Source organism: Aulostomus chinensis, chromosome 21 (assembly GCF_037954235.1).
Source record: "Aulostomus chinensis isolate RoL2024-O1b breed Wild chromosome 21, RoL_Achi_v1.0, whole genome shotgun sequence".
Classification (NCBI taxonomy): Eukaryota; Metazoa; Chordata; class Actinopteri; order Syngnathiformes; family Aulostomidae; genus Aulostomus; species Aulostomus chinensis.
The window spans coordinates 12,815,001-12,842,193 of record NC_141340.1 but is presented as its reverse complement, the minus strand read 5'-3'; the positions used below and the strand labels follow the sequence as shown (position 1 = coordinate 12,842,193).

Sequence of the window (27,193 nt, the reverse complement as noted above, 5' to 3'; positions counted from 1 at the left end):
ATAAACAATCAGTGGTCCATCAAAGAGTAAATTTACTGCAATAAAATAATCACACTTGAATTAATGTGGAGTTGTTAACAGAAAATCAAATAAGCTAAGTGGATTACTTCAACTAAAACCATTTTCTGCAACCTCAGTGCTAAAATAAGGTTCTTCTTAACGTTAAGCCACAGTTCACCTAAGTACAATATTTACAGCTCTCAGCAATTATCCTCATACAAAGTCCCTGAGCAGTCAAGCACCAAAGCTGACAGCCTTAAAACCCCACAGAGTCAAGAGTGCAGAGGCGCTGTCAGAGGCTGACAACTCGATGTCACAGCAGCACAGAAAACAAACACAAATACCACGCACTTCAGTCCAAAGTTTTCACTACAGCCATCGAACACAAACACCTGAATGTGAATATGTTCATCATTCATTTAATTTAACTCCGGGGGAAAATGTAACCCCGGTGACGTCACACTAGTTGGGCTTGGAATTTCATTTAAACTCATGATAGTATCTCGAAATTTTGCCCCGTAGTGTCACGATACAGCGATCCTGCACCAGTTAATTAATCGTAAGAAAATAAATCTACGATAGATCATGATATATGTAAAACTGAAAAAAGTGCATTGTATTTATATATGTATGTATTTATTTACTACTGTCTGTCACCTGTGTCTTCTACACTGGTTTTTCATTTTGCTACTTTTATGTAAGTTTGGCACAGGTGATGAAAACACACACACACACACACACACACCCCATGTGGTGAGCAAGTATGGATTAGTAACAATAAACAAAGCATCTTGACCTTAAGACGATCCAAGAAGGATCAAAACTTTGCCCAATAAACTCCAAACTTGCAGTTTACAGTGAGCGCAAGGGCTTCATGTTGTTTGTGACAGACGCACTAAAACATTTTCAATTACATCTTAGATCATTGATTACACTACACCTCCACCAGCTATCGCTTTATTACATTCATGCATTTATACATTTCAATATTCCCCACCTGAGCCTGGTCTGAAGCTGGTTCTCTTTTATGCCCTGGGTTTGACCATCGTGCCAATGAATTTCACCCCTGTTCTCATCTTTTTTTAATTCCTCCCCAAGCTGCTACCAGAAGGAGCAATGAGAATCTTCAACAGTAAAGCGTATCAGTCAGCTCAAAAGTACCAGATCCCAAGAGAGAAAAATCCAAAGAAAATAAAGAATAAGAGAACAAGGTGTACAGAAAAAACAAAAAATTTCATTGTGTTTGAAAATTCCCTGACTCGCTGAATCTTCCTCTTCCCATCAACACTTCTGTTCAAGCTCTAAATAACCATTTCACTTTGTCTTTTGTTCCTACTTCGTATTTGTTTACATAAAAGCTAACAGAGCGGGGAGGATCTCTCGACTGAAAGCTACTGGAACTATTAACAAGTTGGCTCATCATATCCTTCTGTTCTCTCTCCTGAGGGAACGAGAGGCAAGTCACACTGGCTTGGACATCAACACCAAAACTTTTATTCTTTTATTGTGGATGATGAACCCATAACCATAGAGAGAAATAAGAGAAGGAAAACAGATGCTGATTATGACGGCAACAAAGCAGCAACAAGGCAAACACAAGTTTCAACAAGTAAAAGGAAGAGAATAACAGGTTTGCGTACACGCGCACACAAACTCGTGCATACTACACATCCAAACAAAGCTGTGCGCATGCAATCACACACACAAACACACACATATATACATATACACGTACATGTACACCCACACAAACAAAAATATTCTCATCCATCCACCATAATCCTCTGATACCATTCTTTGGGATTTCACCCACCATAATATGAGATAAATTCTCTAAATCGAGCTCAAAGCTGTGAGGAGGAAAACATTCCGAGGCTAATATGATGAATCTTAAACAGGCCCAAACAGAAGCACAACGCTTGCTAATCTGCAAATCGCCCTGTTACTATTTCATTTATGTATATAATTCATTTAAATAGGCTGAGTGGATGGAAATTAGTGAAGGTGAGCAAAAAGGAAGAATGACAAGGCATGATATTGAATTATTAGTTTTCATAAAACCCACTTTTCACAGGGTACAAAGGTTCAAAAGAGTCATAGTGGATAAAGAAAAGTGGAAAACACCCTGGTAAACAAATAAAAAGTCAACATCAGCGACTCTTACAGCGCTTCGAAAACTGATTGCCAGGCTCCTATCTCCGGTGAGCAGACATATAGACAAACACTCAGCACCAATTCAAAGCCAGAGTAAATATTAGCCAGGCTGGGGAAAAAAAGAGCCCATAGAAGGAAGGGCAAAAGTGTATCTTCTCTTAATACCTGACACCTAAAAACAGGGAAAATGCACAATATGGCAATCAGCATGCATATGAGATGAGGGGCATGTTTGTGTGTCCATAAGCGTCTTTGATCATCACGAAAAGTGAAGTGATTGTGGCACTTGACACTGATTGGAGCAACACTCAGTATGCTGCTTAAAAATTCCAATAATGGGGAAAATAGAACGATGGAGATGGTTAAGAGGAGAAAAGAGACGGAGAGAAAACAGATGAACGGATCAACACAATCCCTCGTGACATTTTACATCTGATCACTCCTGATTTTGGAATTACGCTGTTTATAAATGGCAATTTTTTGGGGGGGGCCAAACATGATTTATATTCTGTGCGATCCAGCTTAAATTCTCGAGTCCGAACACAAATGGCATCGACCTCATCAGTTAGATGGTGTGTGTTCTGCTCTGCAGCAGTTGGCTGGTCACAGAGCTTTACACCAGCAAGAAGTTTTGGATATCAAGTCTGAAGAAAATGCTTTACTCTGACAAAATAAATTAAATATTGAATTTCAAAACTAACAAGTTAGAATTACACTTAGCATTTTATGTGTAGGCGTTAATGTGAATAATATTATTCCAGTTATGCTGTTTGACACCGTTTCTTCAGGGAAAGCTGAGTGAGCATGTTCTTTCCCTGCAGCGCGTTGTTTTATATTCATACACCCACACACACCTGGGACGTGCCTGTAGTTGACCACGGTCCAACACTACTGACCTTTAAGCAACTCAAGTGAGAACTGAATACCTTTTTAAAGTACCGACTCCCTGAGGGAATGGAGACTGCTTATTGTAAAAAGTGTTACATTGACTGCCATTTCTTCTTACACAGTAAAACAATTTGGTTTCAAAACAATGTTTGTGACACTGCTATTCTGCTTACAAGCAACTGCATAACATTTTAGGAATAGTACAGTATTTTGGCAATGATCTGTTGTCTTGAGTTAGATTTACTTATGCTAGTTTTAAACTGGACTAAGCAAAAGCTAGCTGAGCATAAAGACTGCCAGTAGGAGTAAACAGCTAGCTGGAAATGAATACGACAGTAAATTATTACAAAATTGTTGCCCTGTTCTTAGTCGAATGCATCAGATTTAACAGACATGCTGTTTATGACTGAGTTAAATGTATTCTCCTCTAATTATGGGATGGAAAGCCTCTTATCCAAAATGTTAACAAATTGATACAACAACAACAACAACAACATAAACATATCTTCTATTGAATCAAAGTGAGGATGAGACCGTCACCTGTAACTGGCCTCGCTCGATCCTCTGCACCATGATGTCCACACACTTGGTGAAGTCTGTATGATCTTGGTCGGGAGTTTCTATCACTTCACAATTCTGTACATAAAAGCACAAACACGGCAAACAAAACACAGTAAGATAAATGTGCCCATACATAGAGTATGAACAAAACACAGGTGGAGATAAGGGGTGATAGGATAACACAGCACAGAGAAACAGATAGAGAGATGGAGAGGGGTATGAATCAGTGTTTAAGTCTTGTCTTGACTGTCCGTGGGCTCTGTTGCTGAATAATGTAGAAGGTTCAGTGGCCCTAAACTACAGCCTCCAGGTAAAAAAACATGCTCTAGGATTCTTTCCCTCTGTACTCATTCTTCCTTAAACACATCAACTTCCCTATTGTGAACACACATACACACAAAGTGCAGTCGGTTCACACAAACTTGTTCGCTCTGCTCTGTTTGATCCCATCCATCCCCACTCCTCTCATCCCTCCATCCCAGCCTGCTCTTGTCTATCCCCCTCCCTCGTGGATGCTATTCTGCTCGCTTCCTTCCATTTATGCAGAATTATTCACCGTTTCCGACAAATCTTTAAGGGAGCGCCTCAACCCCTTCCCATTGTTCTGCTCCTAAAGCATTACCATAACAGTCTGTTCTCTCTCACTGAGGAAGGTATTGCTCATTTTGAGACAACCTGTGTGATATTTGTGAAAAAAGGACTAATATTACAGACATCACACCGGAGGAGGAAAGGGTGAGAGGAAAACAATAAGCGTGTGCTTTTTTGTGCGTATTGCAGGTTGCAGCACTGTTAAAGTACTGGATCTGCATTTCAAAAACAGGAGTTCAGTAGGGGTCTAACACACACAGCAACACAACACAAAGATCACACAGCAAATGCATTTCCGTTCCTCTCAAATAAGTAAGTTTCAAAAGCGTGTGTGGCATCTTACCTCGGTTTATTATTTGTTGAATCAAGTGTTCAGGTTTGGGATGTTACTTGTTAGAAACAAAGGAAAGTCTATTTCACAGAAACATTTACTTCAAGGCTGGGCCAATGGACTATGCCATCGTTGTCTGTGCTGTCCTCCATTAATCAGAACGTTAATATTCATGACGTCCCTGAGCTGCAGACACTATTAGTCTTAAACAAATCTCCTGCTCTGTACATTTAACTAAGATAAAATAAATAAATAAGTGTTTGTGACACTGATATCTTCATTGAAAGCAGCTGCATTATACTTGGGAATACTGAAAATGATTTATTGCCTTAAGTTTCATGTATGGCTGTTTCCACCTGCACTGAGCAACATGTTCATTAGCCTGAAAGAAATACAAATATACCATAAGACAAAGACCAGACAAGCTTGTGTAACACGACTTATAGAAACACTTAATGTTCTGGAGTAAACTGACAAGATTTAAACTGTTAATTACGAAGCTTGAGAGGTGGTCGTAGGTGGATTTTTCACATTTGGACATAGTTAAGCTTACAGTTTGTCTTTGCTTTGAGAACTCTATGCTAAGGGTCCAGCTAAAAACTAACAGACTCTTGTCAGCTATCTGGATAGTAAATCTTTCCCAAAATGAGCCAACAGTTTGATGCAGCTGCTTTTAATCGAGATATCAGGTACAAACATGGTTTTCAGCTCAACCTAGCAAAAAGATTAGCTTAGCTTAGTATTTGGACCTAGCTCCGGTAACAGCTTCCCTTTGCTTCTGGTATTTTTACTAGTAGCTAAACAAAAACACGACATACAAACATTTTCCTTTTTCTATACCTGGGAAGTCCTGTTATGACTTAGTGCATTCAACATCTAACTCCTGCATTCATTTGTTGTCACACAGGAGTTGCCAGGAGTTGTCAAGAACCCCCCCAACCCCAAGTTGCAGGTGAACTATACCTGCAATTTACAAGACATGACTCTGCACAGAAGTGCATTTTGGTGATCAGACCTAAATGCCACTTGAGAACACTTACAGTTGAAGCGAGGACAAGCTGCACACTAGAAGCCATTTTAATATTTCAGTCTGCGTGTTCTAGTCACTGCAGGTGGAGCTCCTGCAGAGCCGAGCATTAACCCAAGTCAACTTTGGATCAGTTACTTATCTACTTAGGCAGTGTGATCTCAGCCCTGTAACCCTGAGACACCACTCAGGCTCAGAGAGAATGATGCTTTCTCAAACTAAAGCTGACTTAATAGTTCATCTCATGTTGACTTGCTGAGGGTTTTGTTTTCTGAATGCGGTGGCAGTGTTAAAGGCCATTCTGAGGGAAGGCAAATAACTTAAGCAAGTTTTGTCTCTTCACTTGTTTTTTTTTCCTCTTTTCTTTCTCTTTTCCCACTGTGTACTACTGAATCTTAGTGCTGGCAACTATTTGCATGTAATTAGGAACCTAAGTTTTAAGCAGTAAATCAAAAGTAAATCAGAGGACAGTAAATAATTCACAAATGCAAGAAAATGTCAAATCAGTGTCACTTTAAATCAGACTGTTCAGTGAAATCTGAGCCAGATGTAAAAAAAACAAAAGACAAAAGACAGCCTGTCTCAAGCAAACTCTCCGCTTTAGTTGAGAAAGTACAAAATTCTCTCTCTCTTAAAAAAACATTTACGAATCTCAACACCTACACTAACTAAAGTTATCAACGCGTCAAGGTGAACATCTGCCCCCGGCTCTTTAGCTGCTAAATGCTGCATGATGCTCTCCAGCTGGTCACTAATTCTGCCTGTTTGCCTCTTGGTGCTGAGAGGGTAAGAATGCTGTGGGATTTCAGATCTTTTTTTTTTAATCTGTGATTGATTTACAGCACGGGAATGGTGGGAGTGAGTAAAAACAGTAGTGAGGAGACAATAAAGTCTCATAGGGCTGAAGGGAGCTGCAATCGGGTGCTAATTCTCTGAAGGTCGATCAATATGACTGACCTCGCTAATGATTACACACTGTCATTTGATATACTGATTTAAGAATAACAATTATAAGAGTGTCAGTATAAACTTTCAGATCCGATATCTGTCTAAAGCCCTATTACTCTTTGTGAGTGTGCCAGTGTGGACACCTGTATGTCTGAGTGCATGCGAGTTTTGTTGAACTCACCTTGCTTTCATAGAAAGCTTTCACATCGTCGGTAATGGAATCCAAATCCCCGCTGATATAGTCAGGGAGATAGCTGCATGTGAGGATAGACAGAGAGGGTGAATGACAGTGGGAGAGGGTTAAGATTGCAAGAAAGACAGCGAGTGTAAAAAAAGAGATAGAGGGGGAAAGGGGAGAGAGAGAGAGGACATCAGGGCATGTGTCAGCTGTTTGATCTGTGCATCGAGGGAGAGCTGTGACGGCGCCAGGGGAAGACAGAAAAGACATTAGACTGACAGGGAGATCCTCTGTGGCATTGAGCTTGGCCCTGTCCTACAAACACACATACACACACACACACACACACACACACACACACACACAAAGCTGACTTGACAGACACAAGACATAGATTGATAAGGAAGAACTTGTGTGCATAGCAGCATCCACAAACAAATATTTATGCTTGTGCTGTTCATCATCTAAATGACCCATAACCCTACATGCAAAAATAAAACCATAGAGTAATAAAATAAAAAAAGATCATTATTCAAACACTAGTCAAATTAAAATATTATCAATCATTGTATTGCTGATCGGTAAACCTTAAAGAAATTCACTGTATGGTGACCTCACGTCCCCTCTGTTGTTCTTGATTCATCACTGTATACAATCAGTATGTTTGTTTATGCTTGTTAGCACAAGCTGCTTTATTGTGTTTGACGAAATACATATATACACCTTATTTTACTGAACTTGTATGAAATTGATCTTCCAAAGTCAAACTAACATAAACATGGCAGTGGAATGATTTCTTTAAGCTCACGTACGCTTCAATAGGCCTCAAATTGGCCGAGGCGTTCGCCCCACAGGTCTGGCTGCAGGATTTAACCCAGAAGTTATAGCAGCAATGCATTTCTGGTCAGACAATGAGAAGAACTCATGCTATTGAGGAGTTAAATATCCTCAAATCTTTTTCTGCCATTCCACAGGGGTGCTGCTTGCTAACTTGTTTTGAATGTGATGCAAAAGTTGCATCCGTAAGAAATTCTGAAAGAAGTTCGCCACCTGCCATTCCGAAGGCTCATGTACTTCTTACAAAACTGTAAATCTTATTAACAGCGAGGAGACCTGCGCTTTTTGGAAAAGAAAAAAAAAAAGATTTACAAGGTAATGAACCCTTATTATAAATTTATTGATGACAAAAGCACCATTTAGCAGTTTAAGCATTCAATTTATCCAACGGAATGTATGTTACCCTGCATGTAAGGAATACATGATGTCAGTGGATGCAAATGGAGGACGTGCAGCTGCCAGTTGTTAAAAAGATTGTTGCATGATAAAGAAAGGCTTTTGTCAAATGAGAGGATGTTTATTTTCAGGACTTACAATCCTCACAATATTTGTTGGTATCAAAATGTATTTTAATTGTCACCGCAATTAATTGATTTAACTTTAAATGCTGCAAAACAGTGACAAAGTTAAGTCATCGTCATCTAAGCAGTAATGATTTGTTTACTTTATACAACTGTAGATTCGACTGGGTTTTGGAGTAAATGTGCGTGGAGATGTTGCATTATTTCCTCATGTAACTCATTCATCCAAATATGACTGTATTTGTGGAAATTCCCATGGAGGGAATTAACAAGGTTGGCTGCAGATATAAGCCAAAAGTTGACCAACCTCTACTGAGTAGAACATTCCTGTCAAGACAGAGACAGATAGCTCTCTTTTTATTCCATTTAAGTGTGTGTGTGTGTGTGTGTGTGTGTGCACGTGTGTGTGTGTGCGCGTGTGTGTGTGTGTGTGTGCACGTGTGTGTGTAAGGACCACGCAGGGATGCCATCACTGCTATCTAGAGGTATGGTCTGACATTACGATTTCACGGTTGGTTGGGTAATGTGTTTGTGTGCCTGCACCTGTTCACCCATCTTTCTGAGGACCAGTTTGAGTTTGAAATGTTATGATTGAGGAAGTTGTTTTTTTTTGGGGGGGGGGGGGGTTCCATATGTTCTTGGCAACTCCTCTTTTTCTGACACACCTTCATGGGCCCTGTTGAATATTAGAGGTGAGTTTAGTTTGGGTTAAAGGGTTTGAGGGGGTGTAATGTCATTGTGTTGAAGGGTAAAGTCAGGGATGTCTTCACAAGCATAGAAGTACAAACAGGCATTTGTGTTTAAGCGTTCCATGGCAAGAAGCAAAAACGATGTTCCGGTCGGTTGAAAGAAGAGATACAGGAGGATTATTTCCTCCCTCCCTCCCTCCCTTCTTAGCCCCCCCTTTACACCAACAAGACAAACAGCAATGTATGCAATCTACTGCCCCTCACACACACATGCGCTCGTGGAACCACTCACGTACACACAAATCAAGAAAATTGAGCAAACCTTTCCTTAACTAGAAAAAAAATTGAGTAAAGTTATTTTCTACAATTGAACACGGGTACACATAAAGAATACACGTACGAACACACACTATGTAATAAAATAGAACACCATAGGAACAATCTGCATTCTAAAATAACCTTCATGTGACAGACGGGTTGAGATGTGACACTGCGCCTGATCAGAGTTTTAGAGACACACACACACACACCACACACACACAAACAAATACAAACACACACATACATATGCACACATACCGCATCCCACTATGACCTGTGTGAATGACTCCATCGGCTGATAGTAATTGAACGGATGAGATTCTAAATCCTGTATTTGTGTCTGTGTGCGAGAGTGTAAATGTTGTTTGTGTGTGTGTGTGTGTGTGCGCGCGCGTGCCTCTGTCAGACTTCACTTCCACATTAATATTAACTGACACTTTAATTTGGATGGGAAATAGAGCATTTTACCGCCAGTTTGTCTGAGTGCTGGGTGGCTGGGGATGGCTGTGTGACCTTTGCCTGTCCGTGCATGTATGTTTCTGTGGGTGTGAGTGTGTGAGTGTGTGTACGCTGGCCTGTGCATCTCTCTTTGCCCTCCCTTTTTTTAACCCTCCTCTTTTTTCCATCCCCGCTGCCTTTGCTGTCTTTTCCACTTACCTCACTACAATCTCATCTCATTTCCGCTCTGCAATACTTACTCTTCTCCATAATTAAGGCAACATCACTCTTTCTAACCACTTTATTAAGGATTTCAATTCAAATCAAATCAAGTCAATTTTATTTAGAAAGTGCCAAACATTACAGAAGTTATCTCGGGGCACTTTTAATATAGAGAGCAGGTCTAGACCATACTCATTAGAATAATATTAGCTGAGATCCAACCTCCTCCCATGAGCAAGCGCTTCTTCTTGTCAAGGTGGAGAGAGAGAGAGAGAGAGAGAGAGAGAGAGAGAGAGAGAGAGAGAGAGAGAGAGAGAAGGGTGTTAAGATAAACACTCCTTGTCTTTTCCTCCTCTTTTCATCACTAGAGGAGATATGGCTCTGATTACTCTTCTCATCTCAACATCAGAGGTGGAGAGCCGGTGGAGGGGAAGGAGATTTATTCTGGATGACATATTAACCACCAAAATATATAAACAAGCCAGAGTAAAGCACTTTGTTCAGTTCAACTCTCTCAAGCATACTGGATGACGTTTATGTCCGTATGTACTACAGAATGGTGCGTGTTCATATTCGCCGTCAATCTAACGTGAGAGCGCCGTGCACACATTTACTCTCAGATTGCTTTAACTCGTTCCTGCCAGCCTTGTTAAAAACAAATTCCACCCAGCGAAGGCATTTTTGACATAATCAACTAATCTTTCATCATCCCTGGAATATTGTTCTATAAATATGTAAACAGGATATGGAGAAGGGCAGGAATGAGTCCTAACACCTGGAAATAAATACGCACTGTTGAACATCCGATCCCCTTGCTCCAAAGTTGAGGAAACTGCAAAGCATTTATGTGTCTTAAAAATGGCGGTTATGAGCAAGTCCACAGAGGTTAATGCTTATATTAAACGACAAAACAACTCGCGGTAATGTTGGAAGTCATAAAAGTGGTGTTAACTTTTGATTATCTTGAAAACGTGTAAGTCTCATAAACTTTTGTTTGCAAGAGAAACCAAAACAAGAACTGCTGGTTTTAAATACAAAAAAACAGGACGTATGCAGCCCACAGAGGACAGAACCAGCTCGGAGCCACACGGGCAGACACAAGCATCTTCTTTTCCTCCTCCAGGTCTTTGTCTGCCAAACTATTTTATTGAGATTATCTGCAATAGCACTCTCGATAACAGCAAAAACATGGATTGTCAGATCTTTTGAGTGATGGGACGGCCTTGCCTGAATGAGGGCAAAACCGTCACACCTTTGGATATTTTGTACTGTTTTAACTGTGAAAATTGGATTTGGACAAGCCCTCAGTGCACTTGTGTCATGCACTTTAAACTGTAAATATTTAAATAGGACCCATGGCACTGCAAAGCCTGCCAGTAAGAATAATGATTAGCAAAACTGCTACATTTTATCACATAAAATCAGCATTTTTGTAGCGTCTTATGGGTAATTTCAGAAGACACACAAGACAAACAAACTAATTTCTTCTTCATTTAAAAAAGACTTGCTGGTTTGCTGATGCTGTAGGCAATCTTGCTAATAAAAAGTTATAATTCCGAATTACCCACAAAGCACAGACACACATGCACAAACACAATCTTTATTAACTCTCAATTAGACTCTCATGGGCTAGCAAGGTGTATGAGGCAGACAACAAGGGAATGCGAGTGATTGCATTGTAATTTTAATCATACTTAGTTGCTACAATTCTCTTATTAAAAAGTCAGAAAGTTTAGGAGTCTACAGAAGCTTTGCAGAGCGGAGGCACCGCAGGGTCATGAGCTAACAGGTTCACAATGACAACGCCAATATGCGGACGTTGTAAAATTGTAAAGATTAGCCTGTTAGCATGCCATCATCATGGCATCATATAGCTTTTGCGAAAAGTATCAGACATATTTTGACCTGTTGATACCTGACAAATGAAAAAGTTGCCGGTATTCATCCTGAGAAGGATATTTATGAGCGTAGACAAAATGGTGTGGCATAACGGAGCAAGAGAATGACTCAGCAGAATCCATCATCTGAGAGCAATAGAAAAAAAAAAAACTCCAAAAATGCATAAAAATCAAATTATTCTTATAAATCAAGTCAACAGTTTAACCTGTTACACGTCACACACAACAGCATCCAAGTTAATTTATTTCTGACCAACGTCAAAGTATTTTACTCTCTGCTGAAAATCCATTATTGCTGTCTGACCGCCTTCAGGTCTGATAGCTCTGAGCGGATTAGAATCAGCAATCACAAATGTCTATTGAGCCAACAACATCTCCTTTAATGATTCGGTGACGCGAGCTGTCGCTAACATCTCAAAATTCTTCACAGAGAATTTGCACCGCTGTGTTAATTTTTCAATGTTAGCACCTTCTGTTGTTTGCGGCGCGTCAGGTGTGTTTCTTTGTCTGTCGCCTTTGTGAGATCATTTACCTCAAACGGTCAAATTCTTCCGAAAAACACTCCTGCTGTTCACTTTAACCACCAAAACCGGAGGCTCTGCAGTTGTTAATGAGTCAGAAGATGGAATATCAATAGCAAGAAGAAAAAAAAATTGAAAATGAAATAGAAAAGAAATTCGAAGAAATTGCTTGATTGCCTCTCCTTCACATTTTGTCTGGCAAAATGTTGCCTCTGCCAGTTTCAGCTACTGTAACACAAAAGTTAGCAAGTAAGCAAAATAATTTCAATAATTTCTGCTCACAGACATCATTAATATTCCCATGTAGTAATGATGAGTTCTGTCCAGAAATTCTGTTGACAGTTAATGAGCAGTGCATGACTAATTTGCATGAAATGCGCATGTCTCATTTGCATAGAAGCTACTGACGTTTATCGCTAATTATATAGGCTTAAAAATGCACACTCAATTTAGGGAAACCTTCTGTAGTTGTATTCAGTATTGATTCTTTTTTGTAATACGTTGAGTTCATAAAACGTTGTCTGCCTAGTTTTTCCCGAATCAGCTCATAATGCGATACATCTCTGTGGCATCATGTTGTGCCAACGACCACCACAAGTAACTGCTCAGCCTGCAGCAAACATGGTTTTATTCGTTCAATAGTACAAAAGCTTTGCACTGCATCAAGGTAGGAATGAACCGGCTACGCACCAGCCTCACCCCCCAACACACACACACAAACACACACACACACACACGCATACGCATCTTCCCTTATCACTCCACACTCCACACAGCCACAAATACTATACCCTTTCTGTCTAATTAAGTCCTCCCACATTCAGCGTTGTTCCCTTCCCTCTTCCTCTTGACTTCTTTATCCTCTCAGAGGATTTGATGAGACAAACATATTAGACAAAATGCAGTATCCACTTGGAGTGGAGAAGCGACAGGGTTAGGTTTGTATGAGCGCCAAGGGGTCTCAATGCGGACCACCTGAGCCCTCAATTTCGTGGAGTTCGTTCTTGAGGTTTTATTCTCGTTGTTGTTTTTGGATAGAAACCCTCATTACTGCGTTACTTCATCGATAAAGGAGAACTGCGGTGAATGTGGTCAAACTGATTGCAAACCTACACACAGAAACACTTCCTTCTCTGTTCAGCTGTCAACAATATTAAATCTTTAACTCAGTTTGAAAATACTGTGAATCAAACAATTTGCGTTTGTCTCGATTTAATGTTGATTCTTCGGGTGCCCCTCTTCTACCTTCCTGTATTGGATTATGATGCCGCTGTTACTGTTAAAATTTCATAAATTGATTTCTTCCATCTCCTTCCTCCTTCCCTCCATGTGGCCCATTAGCTATGGTACTGTGAGGTTAAAGACATCTTAACTTGCAGGTGATTGATTTAAACATCCCCACCCGTAAACACTGTCTCTGTGCTCCTGCTTTGCTTTCTTATATCCTTGTCTACCTGCCCTCCTGCCTCCACTGTGCTATGCATCTTTTTGGAATGGAGGCTGTTCGGGTAGGGAGCGGTCAGTATGAGAGGAGGTCTGGCTGTCAGCTCTGTGTTACAGGCTGCTGACAAAGCTCAGAATTGAGGGTCAGAAGATGAATCGGCTCTGTCACACAAACAGACACACAAGTATGAGCGATGCCTCTGCCTGCAGGCCAAATACGCTCAAACACGAACCGGGACTGAGATACGTGGCTGATTTTATTTTGAAAATAATGACACAACAACAAACCACATTCTCGCATGCACTGGTGAGGCTTTCAACATTTTACTAACCTTGGTTCTAATCTTAACTATGTAACCACATCTTAAATCATAACTTAACACTGCTCATTAGAAACCGCTGCCATTTGACATTCAGTGAGCGATAAAATTATTCTACTTGCTGTAGATGATGATCATCTTTTCTTTTAACAACTGGCAATGAATACCACCTTTCTACAGTGATTTTCCACAGCTTTCATGGTTTTACTGCGTGTTGAACTAATTCTGTCAGCAGAAGTCTGAAGCGGCTCGAATATTGTAGGTTGATGGAGTTTTTTTTGGTTTGTTTGTAGTTTAAAACAATGTATTTTAGTGCCCCAATAGTGTTTTATGTAATGTAAATGCACGATTTCAAAACACATTCTTTTGTTAAAGTAAAGCAACCCACTTCACTCTGTACTCAATGTAAACCTGAAAACTAAATTGTTAAGTTGATCAGTTGAAATATTACTGCTTTCTGAAATTAAAAATCAATGTGTGCTGTGCTTCAACTGATCAATCATAGACAGCGATTTCAATTGAACTTGTGATGAACATAATCTACGTGGTGGCGCAGTATGCAGCGGGACGATAACCTTTGTAAAAGTACCACTTTTAGGCCCTGTTTGCACAACAACGCTCGTGGGTGAAAACGTCAAAATATTTGATCGGATGTGCCTTTTGTTTCGATATCAACAGCGTTTTGGGGGCTTGAAAACGCAAAAAACTGGAACCACACTCCAGAGTGGAAAACTTAAAAACGCTCCACCGTCGCGTTCCCGTCTAGACTGCTGAATACGCGAAAGTCTGCTCAGATCTGCTCATGTCGCGCACGCGTTTACGTCACATACATGGGCCAAAATCAAATTCCAGGCGCGGAATAAAGAGTGAGGACGCCACGCCACTTTAGCGTTTTCTGTTCAGACTGTTTTCGTGTAAAGGCAGCCTGAGTGTATCATCACAGTCAACTGTCCAAAAATCTTGTGTTTGTGTAAAATATTCTCAACTTGATTTTTAAGCATAAGCTTTGACCTTGAGTTATAAAGTACTACAAAACTACTACAAAATGCGCCTAAAACACATCACTTCAGATGTCAACAGCCCAGAATGGTTGTTACAAATGTGGCCTTACAATATGCAAACTCATGTTCACACTGTGCGTGTTAATGTGAAAGCCTCAACACTGCAGGGACGCAGTCACCCAGTGAACCCTTGATGAAATCAGTGAGAAAAACACCTCACTGACTGACAGTCAATGCAGGACTCAGCCTTGAGTACCTAAAGAGGTACATTTAATCCAAATATTTATCTGCAGCTGCTTTCAAATGGTGCTTTTTGTGTGTGTTTGAAACACATAGAACATAAGGCGGACCATATACACACACACAGCCATACACTGACAGCGGAGAGTAAGGAAAACACGACGCTGCAGAATACACAGCTACCACTTTCTAAAAATGTTCCTATTCCTCTCAAGCTTGTAAAGGCTCACAGATATCAAAAAGCAGAAAAGCTCCATTTATCGTATACAAATTTTGCGTATAAAGCCAGACTCACCTGTCTCTGTCTTCAGCGGTGACTTTGTAGAGACGATTGGCAGCCCCATCGGCACACGCCTTCACCAGAGCTACCAAAGAGACAGAGAGACGGACATGAAGAAAAAGACAGAAACTTTCCATTGAGGTAAAAGGACATTTGACAGGTGGGTCTATTCTACTTGACAATGTTCCTACATACACTTTACACTTCATAGCAAATCACAAAAGCAACTAATTCAGTAGAATGCAATAAAGCTTCTGCAATAAAACTTCCTTTAATGATGATTATACTATTCAGTTTTTACCGCATCTGTTTAGCAGAGGTGGTGGTTCATAGGAGTGTTTTTGGGTAGCTTTTGTTATAGAGCTTTTTTGGAGGCTCTGATTTGTGGCGCTGTAACTTTGTTGTTGTTATGGGAGGTTTTAACCTTTGTGTATTATTGTAGCGTTTCTATTTTTTGAGTGTGAAACTTCTGCTTTATAGCATGTGAGAAATCAAAAGTTCAGTGAAAGAGAAATGAAAGTCCTCCAGATGGAAGTGAGCGTGAAGCAGGAACTTGTGCAACTTGTCTGCGGCTGCCTTCCCTTTCTCCGTTTGGGGTGCATGTTTCAAAAACAGACAAGATCCTCTTTCTTGGAAACTCAACTAAAGATTGGGTGACCCTCTCCCAAATGCCAAATGTGAATATACAAACACTGTATTGAAATGAACTGAATGAAAATAGCGCTGAGCTCTTTAGCCGACGCTTCTGCAGAATGACACTGAAGCCAAAGAAAATCTGGGTTGACCGCGTCTTTATTTCACAGGATTTTCCATCATAGTTACACTGAGATACTTCGAAGAATGAGGCTTTTTTTTGGTTGCTGTTGTTGTTGGGTTTTTTCTAAAAAAAAAAAAAAAAAAAAAAGTGAATTTTTAAAGGCGTTTTCAAAAGGTCCCTGTCAGCTCCCACTTCCCGTCAAACTCTGGGGTGAGCTTGACTTCAAACTAAGAGGAAAAGAAACAAAGAGGCTATAAAAGCTTGATTTATCCAGACGTACCTTTGTGCTGTCAGGTTTGAAATATCCATAACAGCCAACATTTTAAAGAACTGGCAATTAAAATCTTTCTTCATATACTGCTGTTCTTTTATTGATTTGTCAAGGACATCACAATCCAAAAAATTAAAGGAATAACAAGCGTTTATAATGTACAAATCATAAACTATCGGTGAGAATGTAAAATCTCTATAATCTGTGTGCTCCATATGTGAAAGGGCAACTTGGAGTTGTATGATACCAATATGAAATTAGGTTGTTCTTGTTTTTTATATGAACTAAGAAGTTACCTTTTCTGACACATTCTCTGCTGATGGAAAAATAGTTTGGGTGGCACCTGGGTAGAAAGTGCTACAGGATTCAGGACACAGGAGAACAAAGAAATCCTCCATGTGCTACAGTACATCTCCCTCCCAATACAGGAAGCGAAACACAAAGGGTCTTCAGGAGGTCTTCTCAGCTGAGAGCAATGCATAATATGAAGTTTGATGATATTCGCAGAGGAGAAAATCATTTATTTTGATCAATGAGTCGCGTTACTGACAAGTGTAACTGTTGTTCAGCTCCAAGTCTAAAACAATGAACTGCATGCTCCCTCTTGAGGCTGGATTATAAATCCCCAAGGCATGGTTTAAAAACTGTGTACATGGATTTGTAAACTAAGAGTCCAGATTTACACATGGCTTTCTTTCCCCCTCAGCTGATCCCAGAGGGGCTAGATACACAGACCGGCACATTTAAATCCGTTTCACGTCTGGTCCGACTGATTCGGACATTTTCTTTCCAACATGCAGCTCCTCTGGGTAATGTGTAGACATGTTCAGGTTTGCTGGAGTTATGGCACTATCCAGTGGATATGAAATACCTGTGAAGCACAGACTTAATAAGTGTGAGGTTTTTCAAAGATCTTGCCTTAGGATAGAACCTTGGACACTGAGATTGAAATGTATAGGAGCCATAAGATGTGTGGCATTCCTCTAAAGTCACTAGTCGTAGAAAACATGTTCTTGTTAAAACTTGTGAAGCAGTTTCCAGAGACACAGTGTAGACTGTTTGCTTATGCTGCTGGCTTGATTCTGAAAGGCAAGCTGTATGGCTTCTTGCCTTGGATTTACACTTGGAGTGTGTTATCCCCTAAATGCAATGTAATTCCACTAATTTTCTTTGGAAATCGCAGTAATTTACAATGTGTTTGCAGACCATGGATGCTAGCAAAAAAACAAAAAAAAAAAACACGCAAAAAAAACAAAGTAACAGACTACAAGTGAGCTAACAGGCTTTCCCTATCTCTGAAGCTCTCCCTGTAGACTGTCTAACCCTAACCCTGGGGTAACCTGCAGGTATTTCCATCACACTGTGTATATTTTATGAAATGCCGGACACCGGTACGAGTGTAGATGTGTGGATGTGTAAATGAGGTGCAGGAGCGCATTTCGAATTGTTTAGATGCACCGTCTGGTGTCATGTTGCTAATACAAAAGGACGAGTGCAGCTTTATAAATTAGACAATCGCAGTGCAGAGCACCTACAAACAAATTCAAAGGCTTCCACAATATAGCGTTAACAGTGTCTGATGTCAACACAGCATTAGGTTTTGTTTATTATGTCCATATCTTGTACACCGAAAAAGGTCCACCGTTTGAGTAAGGTTCAAATTAGTAAGAAACAGAACACATCTCTCCCATGGAAAAAAGAACACTACTCAGACAAGAAAAGTATTAAGAGAAATCAATTGACTCTTAAAAAGGCAGTGAGCGAGAGAGCATGAATCTTTACTGACTTCAAAAAAAACAGACAAATGAAAAAGTTATTTGCCATCCTTAAATTGGTATGCAAGTTCTCCTAAATGAGATGCAAACTATTTGCAAATGTATTCTCTTTCATGGCGCCTATTCTATTCAAATTGAACAGGCAGCCTATTTTTTAAGAACCCTTTAATGTTTGAGGCTGTAATGGTGCACACAGGGGAAAGACTTCAAAGAATCAGCTGTGGTTTTCTACTTGCACCTTGTGTAAAAGTAATTTAAGCCTGCACCAAAGAGACGGCCAACCCTTGTACACGTGTTTTCTGACTAATCTGCTTCCTTGCTCTGATTGTGTCCATCCCCATAACCCATTTCCAGAGGCTATACATAACAGTTTGAATGTTATCTGTCTGGTTGTAGAATAGTACTACTGAAGGACATACTGTGTGTACTGTGAGAATTAACTTTCAGGCTCGAATCTGTGCTGGTTTACACCATGTTTACGACTGGAATCATACAAGTCCTAGCGAGAAAGTGTGCTTCAAGTCAAAATGGAATGAATTTTCACTCCGAAATGAATTTCGCTTTGTCTGCCCCTCCTCTGTACAATCACACTGGCACAATGCTGGATAGAACCCTGGATTTCTTTGAGAACATGCACCAAACCACACTCCCAGGGGGTCTATGGTTACTATATTATCTCAAAAATATTTAAAAGACAACTTTCAAGTTTTCCTCTTGTTATTGTATTACTCAAACAATCTTTAACACTGAATATTCAATTAAACCTACATTACAATTTCAGATTGATAATTTTGCATGTTCTGAATATTTAATACAATGTCAACATTTTTAAACACAAAGAGCGTTCATGAAGTGAAACGGAAAAAAATAAAAAAAAATACAGACTTAAAATGAACGCTGGCCATGACTATCAGCACCCTTTTTAATGAATTGAAATTACTTTCTGATCCTAAATTTTAACTAATGACTCACTTGTCCTTCATTGACAGAGCTAACAAGAACTGAATTAAACAGATCATGATGATTTTGCTGCATAAAGGGGGGGGGGGGGGGGGTCTTATTGTTCCCAGTTTTGTATTCACAATGACCAAGACAAGTGCACTCTCTGAGACGGTCTGAAATACTATTATAAAAGTACTTAACAGTACGAGAGTCTGAATGGCAGTTACCAAAGATCTTGGGATCTCTGATCCAGCAGTTCATAGCACTATCAACAAGTTTCACAGTCATAAAACTAATTGCTTTCAGGATGTGCAGCCAAAAAGAAATTCAATGAGAGAGAGAGAGAAAGTGTCTGCGAAGGTTGGCATAGATTGTGAAGAAAAACACCACGCGAGACATCGAAAAAGCTCCAGGCTGACTTGGAGCAATCTGAAGTGCTGGTTTCAGCCTATATCACCAGCCACACACTAAGAGGAGCTTCATGGACAAAAGCCAAAGAGGGCACTGCTGCTGAAAGCCAAACAAAGAAGCAAGACGAAACAGTGATAGATAAGTCCCAGTCTTGCTGGGATTATGTTTAATAGAGAGTTGACACCAAAAGAGAGCCGGGGAGAGCTCTTTTATGTAGTATAGGAGTTTGTTTACAAGCGCCAACAGGATGCCCATGAGGAGAAGTGCTCCCCTCCTACAGGGAAGGGTTCTAAAATGCTGTGGGGTTTCTTTGCTCCCCCCAGTGCTGGGGGCATAAGTTCTTTCACACATCTTCTTCAAGAAGGGAATATTGTGCAGTTATTACATTTTGCTGTAAAGTCTAAAATACATTAAGAAGAAATGTCAAAGCACCAAATTGACGTTGATACTGTCTTGAACATCACATAGACTTGAAATTTGTGACCCGGTGTCAAAAACACTCTGTATGAGGTTGGGGAGTCACGTTTCTGACCCAAATCCCAGTGAAAACCTTTTGAGAGAGCTTAAATGCACCACTGCAAAAAAAAAAAAGGACTCCAACAAAGTTAGACAAACTTGAGAATTGAGACATATCTTAATAGATTTAAATAAGACACTTACACCAAAGTTAGTGCTTTTATTCAAAACTCACACCACCTGGTGTTGATGTTTCACGTCACAGAATGATTGGAATGTAAATGGCTCATTATCTGTGATGGAGTGCAAAGGCTGGGAAACTTTTCAAATACCAACTTGAGAAAGGGAGAAATTCTTCTTTTAGTCTGGTGCTGACAGACTGTACAGCTATCAGTCCACGCACACACACACACACACACACACACACACACACACACACACACACACACACACACTTCCAAACACAGATTTGTTTTCAGATTCAGGGTTCGAAGAGTTACTCCATCTGCCAATCATTCATCCAGTTTTCTCTGCCAACCACAGAACATTATGACACACCTGCACACGGTGACAGCTTCACCTGAAATGTGTTTCTACACACACACACACACACACACTGACTGATCAATTAATTACGTACACCTATTCGATGTAATGCAATCCAATACAACTGTACTACTACAAGTCTAAAAATACCAACAACAACAAAAAATCATGGTAATTCATTTCCTTGCAAAATCACAAGACCTTCACAGTGAACACCTCAGTTCTCAACAAATACTCTGCCTTCTCTCCAAAGTTTGCCAAATAAAATCTGTTACGAAAAAAGTTTCCTTCCTGCAACACATTCCAACTTTGTCATTCCATCTCCAAAAAAAAGAAGAAGATAATAAATGGAGGCTATTTTACTCAATAACTGCTCCACCAGGTTCTCATAAACAGGACAATAAAACAATGAATGAATTTCATTTTCGAGCTCACACAGCGATCCAAGACGTTTCTAGAATGTTTTTGAACTTCCTGGTCTTGGGATCATGTTCCTGAATGTGACTGTGCGCATAGGGATATTTGTCTTTTGTTGAAGTTATATTTCACAATTGATAATTGATCATCAATTATTAATCATTTGTGTGTATAAACAAGATTGTAGTGAAGGGTTGAATTGTACGGTGTGGGCCTGCACTCGATAAGCTGGTGAGGAAAGTGTTTCTCAGCCAGCTTTTGATTGGCTGGCACTCAAGACGTTACAGAAAAAAAAAGGCACTAGACCCTGGCCAGAAAAGGTTTTTTGTTGTTGGGTTTTTTTTGGGGGGGGGATTTTACAATGTATATTGAATTTGACTTTTTGGATATAAAATGTCATAAATTCGTCATGTTATGCAACGAGTCATTTGTGTGAAATGTTTTGTAATCGGCATGTGATTTCAAGAGTTCTGACAAAAAGTGTCCGTCTCAGTGACATTGCCCTTTGACCAACAAAAATGTGATCAGTTCCTCTTCGAGCGAAAGCGAGCATTTGTGCCAAATGTGACAGAATTCCCCCGAAGCGTTTGAGTTACTGTGCGACCGCCGTGATGGATTGATAAATTACACTGTATATGTTTGCTTCTGAGTAATTAAAGGTTTCCCCGCTGAGCTCTTGTTAACAAATTAAAGTCAAATAAAGCTTGCAGTGTTTCTCACTCGAATGCATCTTGTGCATCACTCTGGTCCAACAAATGCATTTTTGCACCCATAAAAAAAAAACTGTAAACCAGATTTTTGGAATATTATCCAAACCTAAGTAGTGTATATTTATGTGTGCTTGCTGCAGGTCTTCTTGACTGCCTTTGCTGCCATGTTGGCTTCATCTTCAGTAATGTGTGTTTTAGTTAATGTGTCTTTTGGTTATCACAAAAATGCCCCATTTCCTGTGTTATAATTGCTGCCCTTTTTCATTTTGAGCAGCCTAAACAGTCTAAGTCATGTGCACCTCTCATTGTTTCAAGGCTGATGTCCGTGACATGACTTCCTCTGACTCCAAATTGCACAAAAAATAAATAAACATCTTCTGCAATCTATCCACGTACGGAGGAGACAATTACTGTCGTTCTCCCAGTGCAGACAATTACTGTCATTCTCCTACTGAAAACAATGACCTGTTGTGGTCTTTTTAAATGTGCTGCAATTGTGAATCCGACTGTCTAAGCTGACACGTGAATCACCTCTTCCTCCTCAAACCATTTGGGTTTAACCAAATAACGCCAACAAAAGCCTCATACAGAGATGTCTTCTGAGACGTGACAGCCACAGGATGTGAGTTTTGTGGGGACAGCAGAAGTGGAAGTCAGAGGACATGACCTTGTAAATAAACTCGCCGCCGTAATCCCTCCCAGCAGACCGAGCTGCTTTTGTCACTCACGCCGCTCTGTGATAGATAGAACACGGATTTTACTCCCTAAAACTGTAATTTCAGTGCTTTTTAATCATCTTTCTATCTGATGAGTTTGATTCAGAAAAGCTGCACGCAGATTATGATACACGCAGCTTTGTGGGATAGTCTACAGCAGGCCGCTATTGGTGAGTTTAGTGGGCAGGATTAATACCTGTCAGGCTTCAGCACAGTTGAGGAGAGGGCAAACAGCCGTTAGGGTGAAGAGATTATACTTATTATGATGCCTTGATTCCCTCACTTCTATCTGTCCACCTCTCCACCTCCATCCTTGTACCCAGATCCACACTGTTCTACACGAGTGGGCTCAAGCAAATCCATACAGCAATATCTTGGAATTTTCTTTAATAATACTGTATTGATATTCCACTGCCTGGTATATAGCAGCTATAATGTACACTGTTCCATGTGTGACAGAAGAAAAAAAAAAACTAACGCAGGAGCCACTTGAAGTGATTTGGGTATCTAGTTTGGATGCTACCTGGGCGCCACCCTTGGGAGGTAAGGACTAGATTTAGAAGGTGGCCTAGGAAGGAATCGAGATCCCCCAGTTAGTGCTGGAGCCTGAGGATGGAGGGTACTTGCCAATGCCCAGCCTTATTCTCTCTTGAAAATAAAGTATCTGCATAAACATTTCCTTCCTCCTTCTCTCCACACAAGCCTTGTTTCTATCAACATATTTTGATCCACTGTTTGTAGCATTGCATAAGAAGAAGCTGATGGAACTGTAAAAATGAAAAAAAAAAGAAAAAGAAATCTCTCTTTCTCAAAAATATTTTTACCCTCGCTAGAGAGGCATGGTTTTTGATCTTTCCTAAAAAGAGTTAATGTGCTTCATGGGAGATGGAACATTGTAACAGATGAAATATTTGAAAGTAAGAGCAAAATCTGTGTCCAAAACATGACAGATGAAAGCATAACATTTGCTTTAAACAGTCCATGAATACGAAATTAATATTCAATCGGGATCTGGATTCTGACAGTAAAGCTCTACTAAACTCCGATGAAGGAATTGTACTGGGACTCAACTCACTCTACAAGAGGGGGGGGGTGTCTGAAATTAACTCAGTACTTTTAGTACAACACATCTGTTGTGAAATTTCTAAGAATTTAGTTCAAATTTGGATTATACTTGGATGGAAACTAAACTATTTATTCTTCCGTTCTATCGTTCTTTGTTATCTTGGCACGATTTACCCCAGCTTTGCTCATCATCTTTTCCCGTCCACTGACAGTCTCTAAGTGGCTAGCTCTTTTATGTTTCGTTAGACCTATACAGCATGTCTTTGAATCTGACATGTTTGTATAAAGCCAGGAGTGCGTGTTCATGCGTACACCTCACCTGTCTCGACTGGCTGATGGGTGATGTTCACAAAACTTGGTGCTTCACATCAACAAAAGATGAAACAAGGCAGTGAACACAGGTGCATCTTAAAAGAGAATTACCTTCCCGGATTGCTTTATTGAATTGTGTGTTAGTGTTGTTATGTGTTGATTAGTAAAAGAGTGAATGACTGAGTTATTAATGTGGGTGACTGGTAGACTAGATGAGCGAGAGAGTGCGCGAGTGAGATAAGCAGGTTGCTTCCCACTTACAACACCACGGTCTCTACCTGTACGAGTTTCTCTTTGATCCATGTTGTGCTCTCCCACCTTCCATCGCTCCTTTGCTCCCTGCTGCTCTGACTCTACTAGAGGTGATGAGGGGGCCCAGGGGAGGCACATCAGAGCCGCTGATAGCACCATATAGACGTGAGTGTGCAGCTGTGCGTGCCTGCAAGGGTGGAGACCTGGCTACATTGCCTCCAGCTGAGCAAAGCTCTGGAGAGAGACACACACTCCCGACACGCTCATGAACGCTGACATCTGCTTATCCCATAAACAACATTAAAAATACATGGCATATCAAGTGATAAACTTGCTACACGGGTGTTTACCATCAGACAGGGAGAGGACTAAAGTCTGCCATTCCTGCACCGTCACTTTCCTATCAAACTTCTGCTCGTCCCGCACGCACAAAACGTTCAAGCAATCTTCTCAATTTGTGACAGGCGCAACACAGCATTGCCAGTGGCACTTCAGAACCGGCAAAAAAGCGTAAAACCTCAAACTTTAATGGAAGTGAAGTTTAAAGTTCAAATCTCCATCAGTCCATCTATCTCCAAGCAGCCCCCAAAAGTAGCATCTAGTCAACTTTTTTTCATGGAATGCTTGCCTCGTAATATTGTATTAATGATACTGTATTATAATGGCATTTTGTACTTGAAAGCAAAACAGCCCCCACCCAAGTTTAACAACATCAGTTAAACTCTGCTGATCTGGTAACAATTGGAATTTCCAATGAGTGTTATTATGCGCCTCTGCTCAGGGCCAGTTACGATCAACAACCTGTTAAGAAATAAACTATTATTCTTATTATTTTAAACCTCGGGGGTATGCACAGTTATGCAGGGGAATACACCAAACACATCCACTAAAAATCTTCTATAAAAAAAATTCAACCACTGTTATGTATTTTTCCCACCTCTTATTCTTACTCTCCCTCTGATTAACCTTGAATTTCATTCATCTGACTCCACTCACCAAAAGTCACCAAGTACCAGCCAACCAGATGCTGACTGGGGTAACTTAGAAGATGATCTGCTGATTCGTTCCAAGGGTCAGAAAAAGTAGAAGCCTTAATAAGTTGTATCAAATATGAACAAATGGTTGAAATGATCTTGCCCCATGATTGTGGGAGCGGCAAAAACTGTCAGTGGATGCAGTACATCAGCTGAAGACTGAGTACAGTTACAGTATTAATGTTCGTGGTACTGGTGTGGTGGTAGAGGAAGTACCTAGAAGCTGGTTTATTGTTATATACAGGCAGACAAAAATTTTAAAAGTCTGAGAAATATATCCCTGTACACCTCGTGAAAATTCTGTTGCGAACAAACAAACAAAAACAAGCAGTATGATGTTTGGTATACACTGCACAGCGTAAAACCGATTAGATTTAACATCAGTTGAGCCATTAACTTTAACTTTCCTATGCTTGGAAATCCCTTTGATGACTGTTTCATATGTTTTTATTTCTTTGAAATGAGTATTTTCCTTCTTCTCCCTTGATAATCTTCCCAAAGGCACCCAAACACAAAAACGAGAGCAATAATGGAATGTGTGCGACTTAAATTCAAAGGAAAGAGCTCAGGTGCCTCCTGTGCTGTTGCTAAGTTGATAAAAATATCAAAGCTGTCCTTAAAAATTCAAACACATTTGGAATCGGCATCAAAACGGAGAGTCAGTGATCCACGTAAGTAAGTATCTAGGACTCCAGTTTGCCTCACCTTACTTATCCTTTTTTTAAAGAGTCCTTTGCAAGCGTGTTGCTTGCTTGCTTTTGTTGTTTGTTATGGAGTTCGCAGAAAGAGGGAAAAAAAATAACTGCATGTTTTCTAGTGGTGTTCCTATGCAGGTGGAAGCAGCAGGAATGTGGCTAACTGCCTTCATTCATTGGGCCCGAACTTGAGCACTCTGTCAAGCTAGCACTCTGTCAAGCTAGCACTCTGTCAAGCTAGCACTCTGTCAAGCTAGCACTCTGTCAAGCTAGCACTCTGTCAAGCTAGTTTCAAACCAGCACAAATGATGTTTTCATGCCAAGCACCCTCGCCCTTTAACTAGCAAATGAGCTTGGGCTTAAAAGGGAATGACGGGTGGCACTCTGATTGGTTTAACTGACATGACGCCCGAAACACACCTATGAATAATAGGGTGTCAACTGACTGCCTCTGTGTGGCATGCGCCGTACTTGGCGCTCTCTTTACGCACCCTCTAAATACCACAATGAGTCTGAATATGCGCCGACCACACATAGCACCCCATCCACCAACCAACTGGCGCCATAGATCAGTTTAATAGCGCCAATTAACTACGAGCAAGTCACTGATGTTAAACAACCTCACCATGTCACCATGAATTCACCATGTCATTCCTGTGGCGACTTCTGACTCTGTCTGACTCCATATGCTATATGCAACTCATGCATGTCCTCCTAAGTACAATTTGCATATCACACACGACTGCTTTTAGTCGCAAGTGCGAGTGAAATGCTTGCACTAAGCCCTGCTCCCGCTCGGATGTTGATGCATTCAGTCACAGAAAATATTAAATTCTTTATATGAGATGAAGTAACGCAGAGTTTTGTTTTATTTTTAAGACCCTCATCAATTAAAGACAGAAGAGATACAGTGAAGCTTGGAGGTGTTTTGGATGCAGAGTTCTGGAGTCAAGATGTTAAGTTATTATCAATGTATGGTATTTTAATGCATGTCTTCATACAGCTGCTTTATATAGTCACAAAGGTTTCTCTGAGTGTATGAAATGCCTGCAGCCGCTGAAGGCAGCAGGACTGATGGATCTCCAGCCTCTGAGAAGCTCGGCACCAGAGTACAGCACTGTTATCCGCATCCATTCCCACTATTAAATCACCTGAAAACGACGCCAGGGCAACATCATCATGCTGCATATTCAGACTGTAAATGCATTCGAAAAATTTATTCACAAACTTTGTTTTGAAAATGATACAGTTTAAGTCATAAAAAAGTTTCCCGAACAGAGAGGAACAGTTCTTTAACTTCATTAAAATGCATCTCCAAGGAAATGTGAGTAGAGGGCAGGCTGGGGTCATTTTCTGTGACACGGCAGCTATTAAGATTTTGCACTGTGGAGACTACAAAGTCCAGTGCAGAAACATACCACTTGA

General features: G+C 40.4%; 1 protein-coding gene across 1 annotated transcript in view; it reads right to left on the bottom strand.

The window, feature by feature from the left end:
* tpk1 (thiamin pyrophosphokinase 1) overlaps positions 1–27,193 on the bottom strand; it is a 58,506-nt gene that overhangs the window by 25,303 nt on the left and 6,010 nt on the right. The window contains exons 4-6 of the mRNA XM_086190947.1: positions 15,425–15,494; positions 6,682–6,754; positions 3,583–3,678 (exon numbers count right to left, since the gene is read on the bottom strand). Coding sequence (XP_086047073.1) covers positions 3,583–3,678; positions 6,682–6,754; positions 15,425–15,494 — 239 coding nt within the window. The remainder of the gene's footprint in view (positions 1–3,582; positions 3,679–6,681; positions 6,755–15,424; positions 15,495–27,193) is intronic.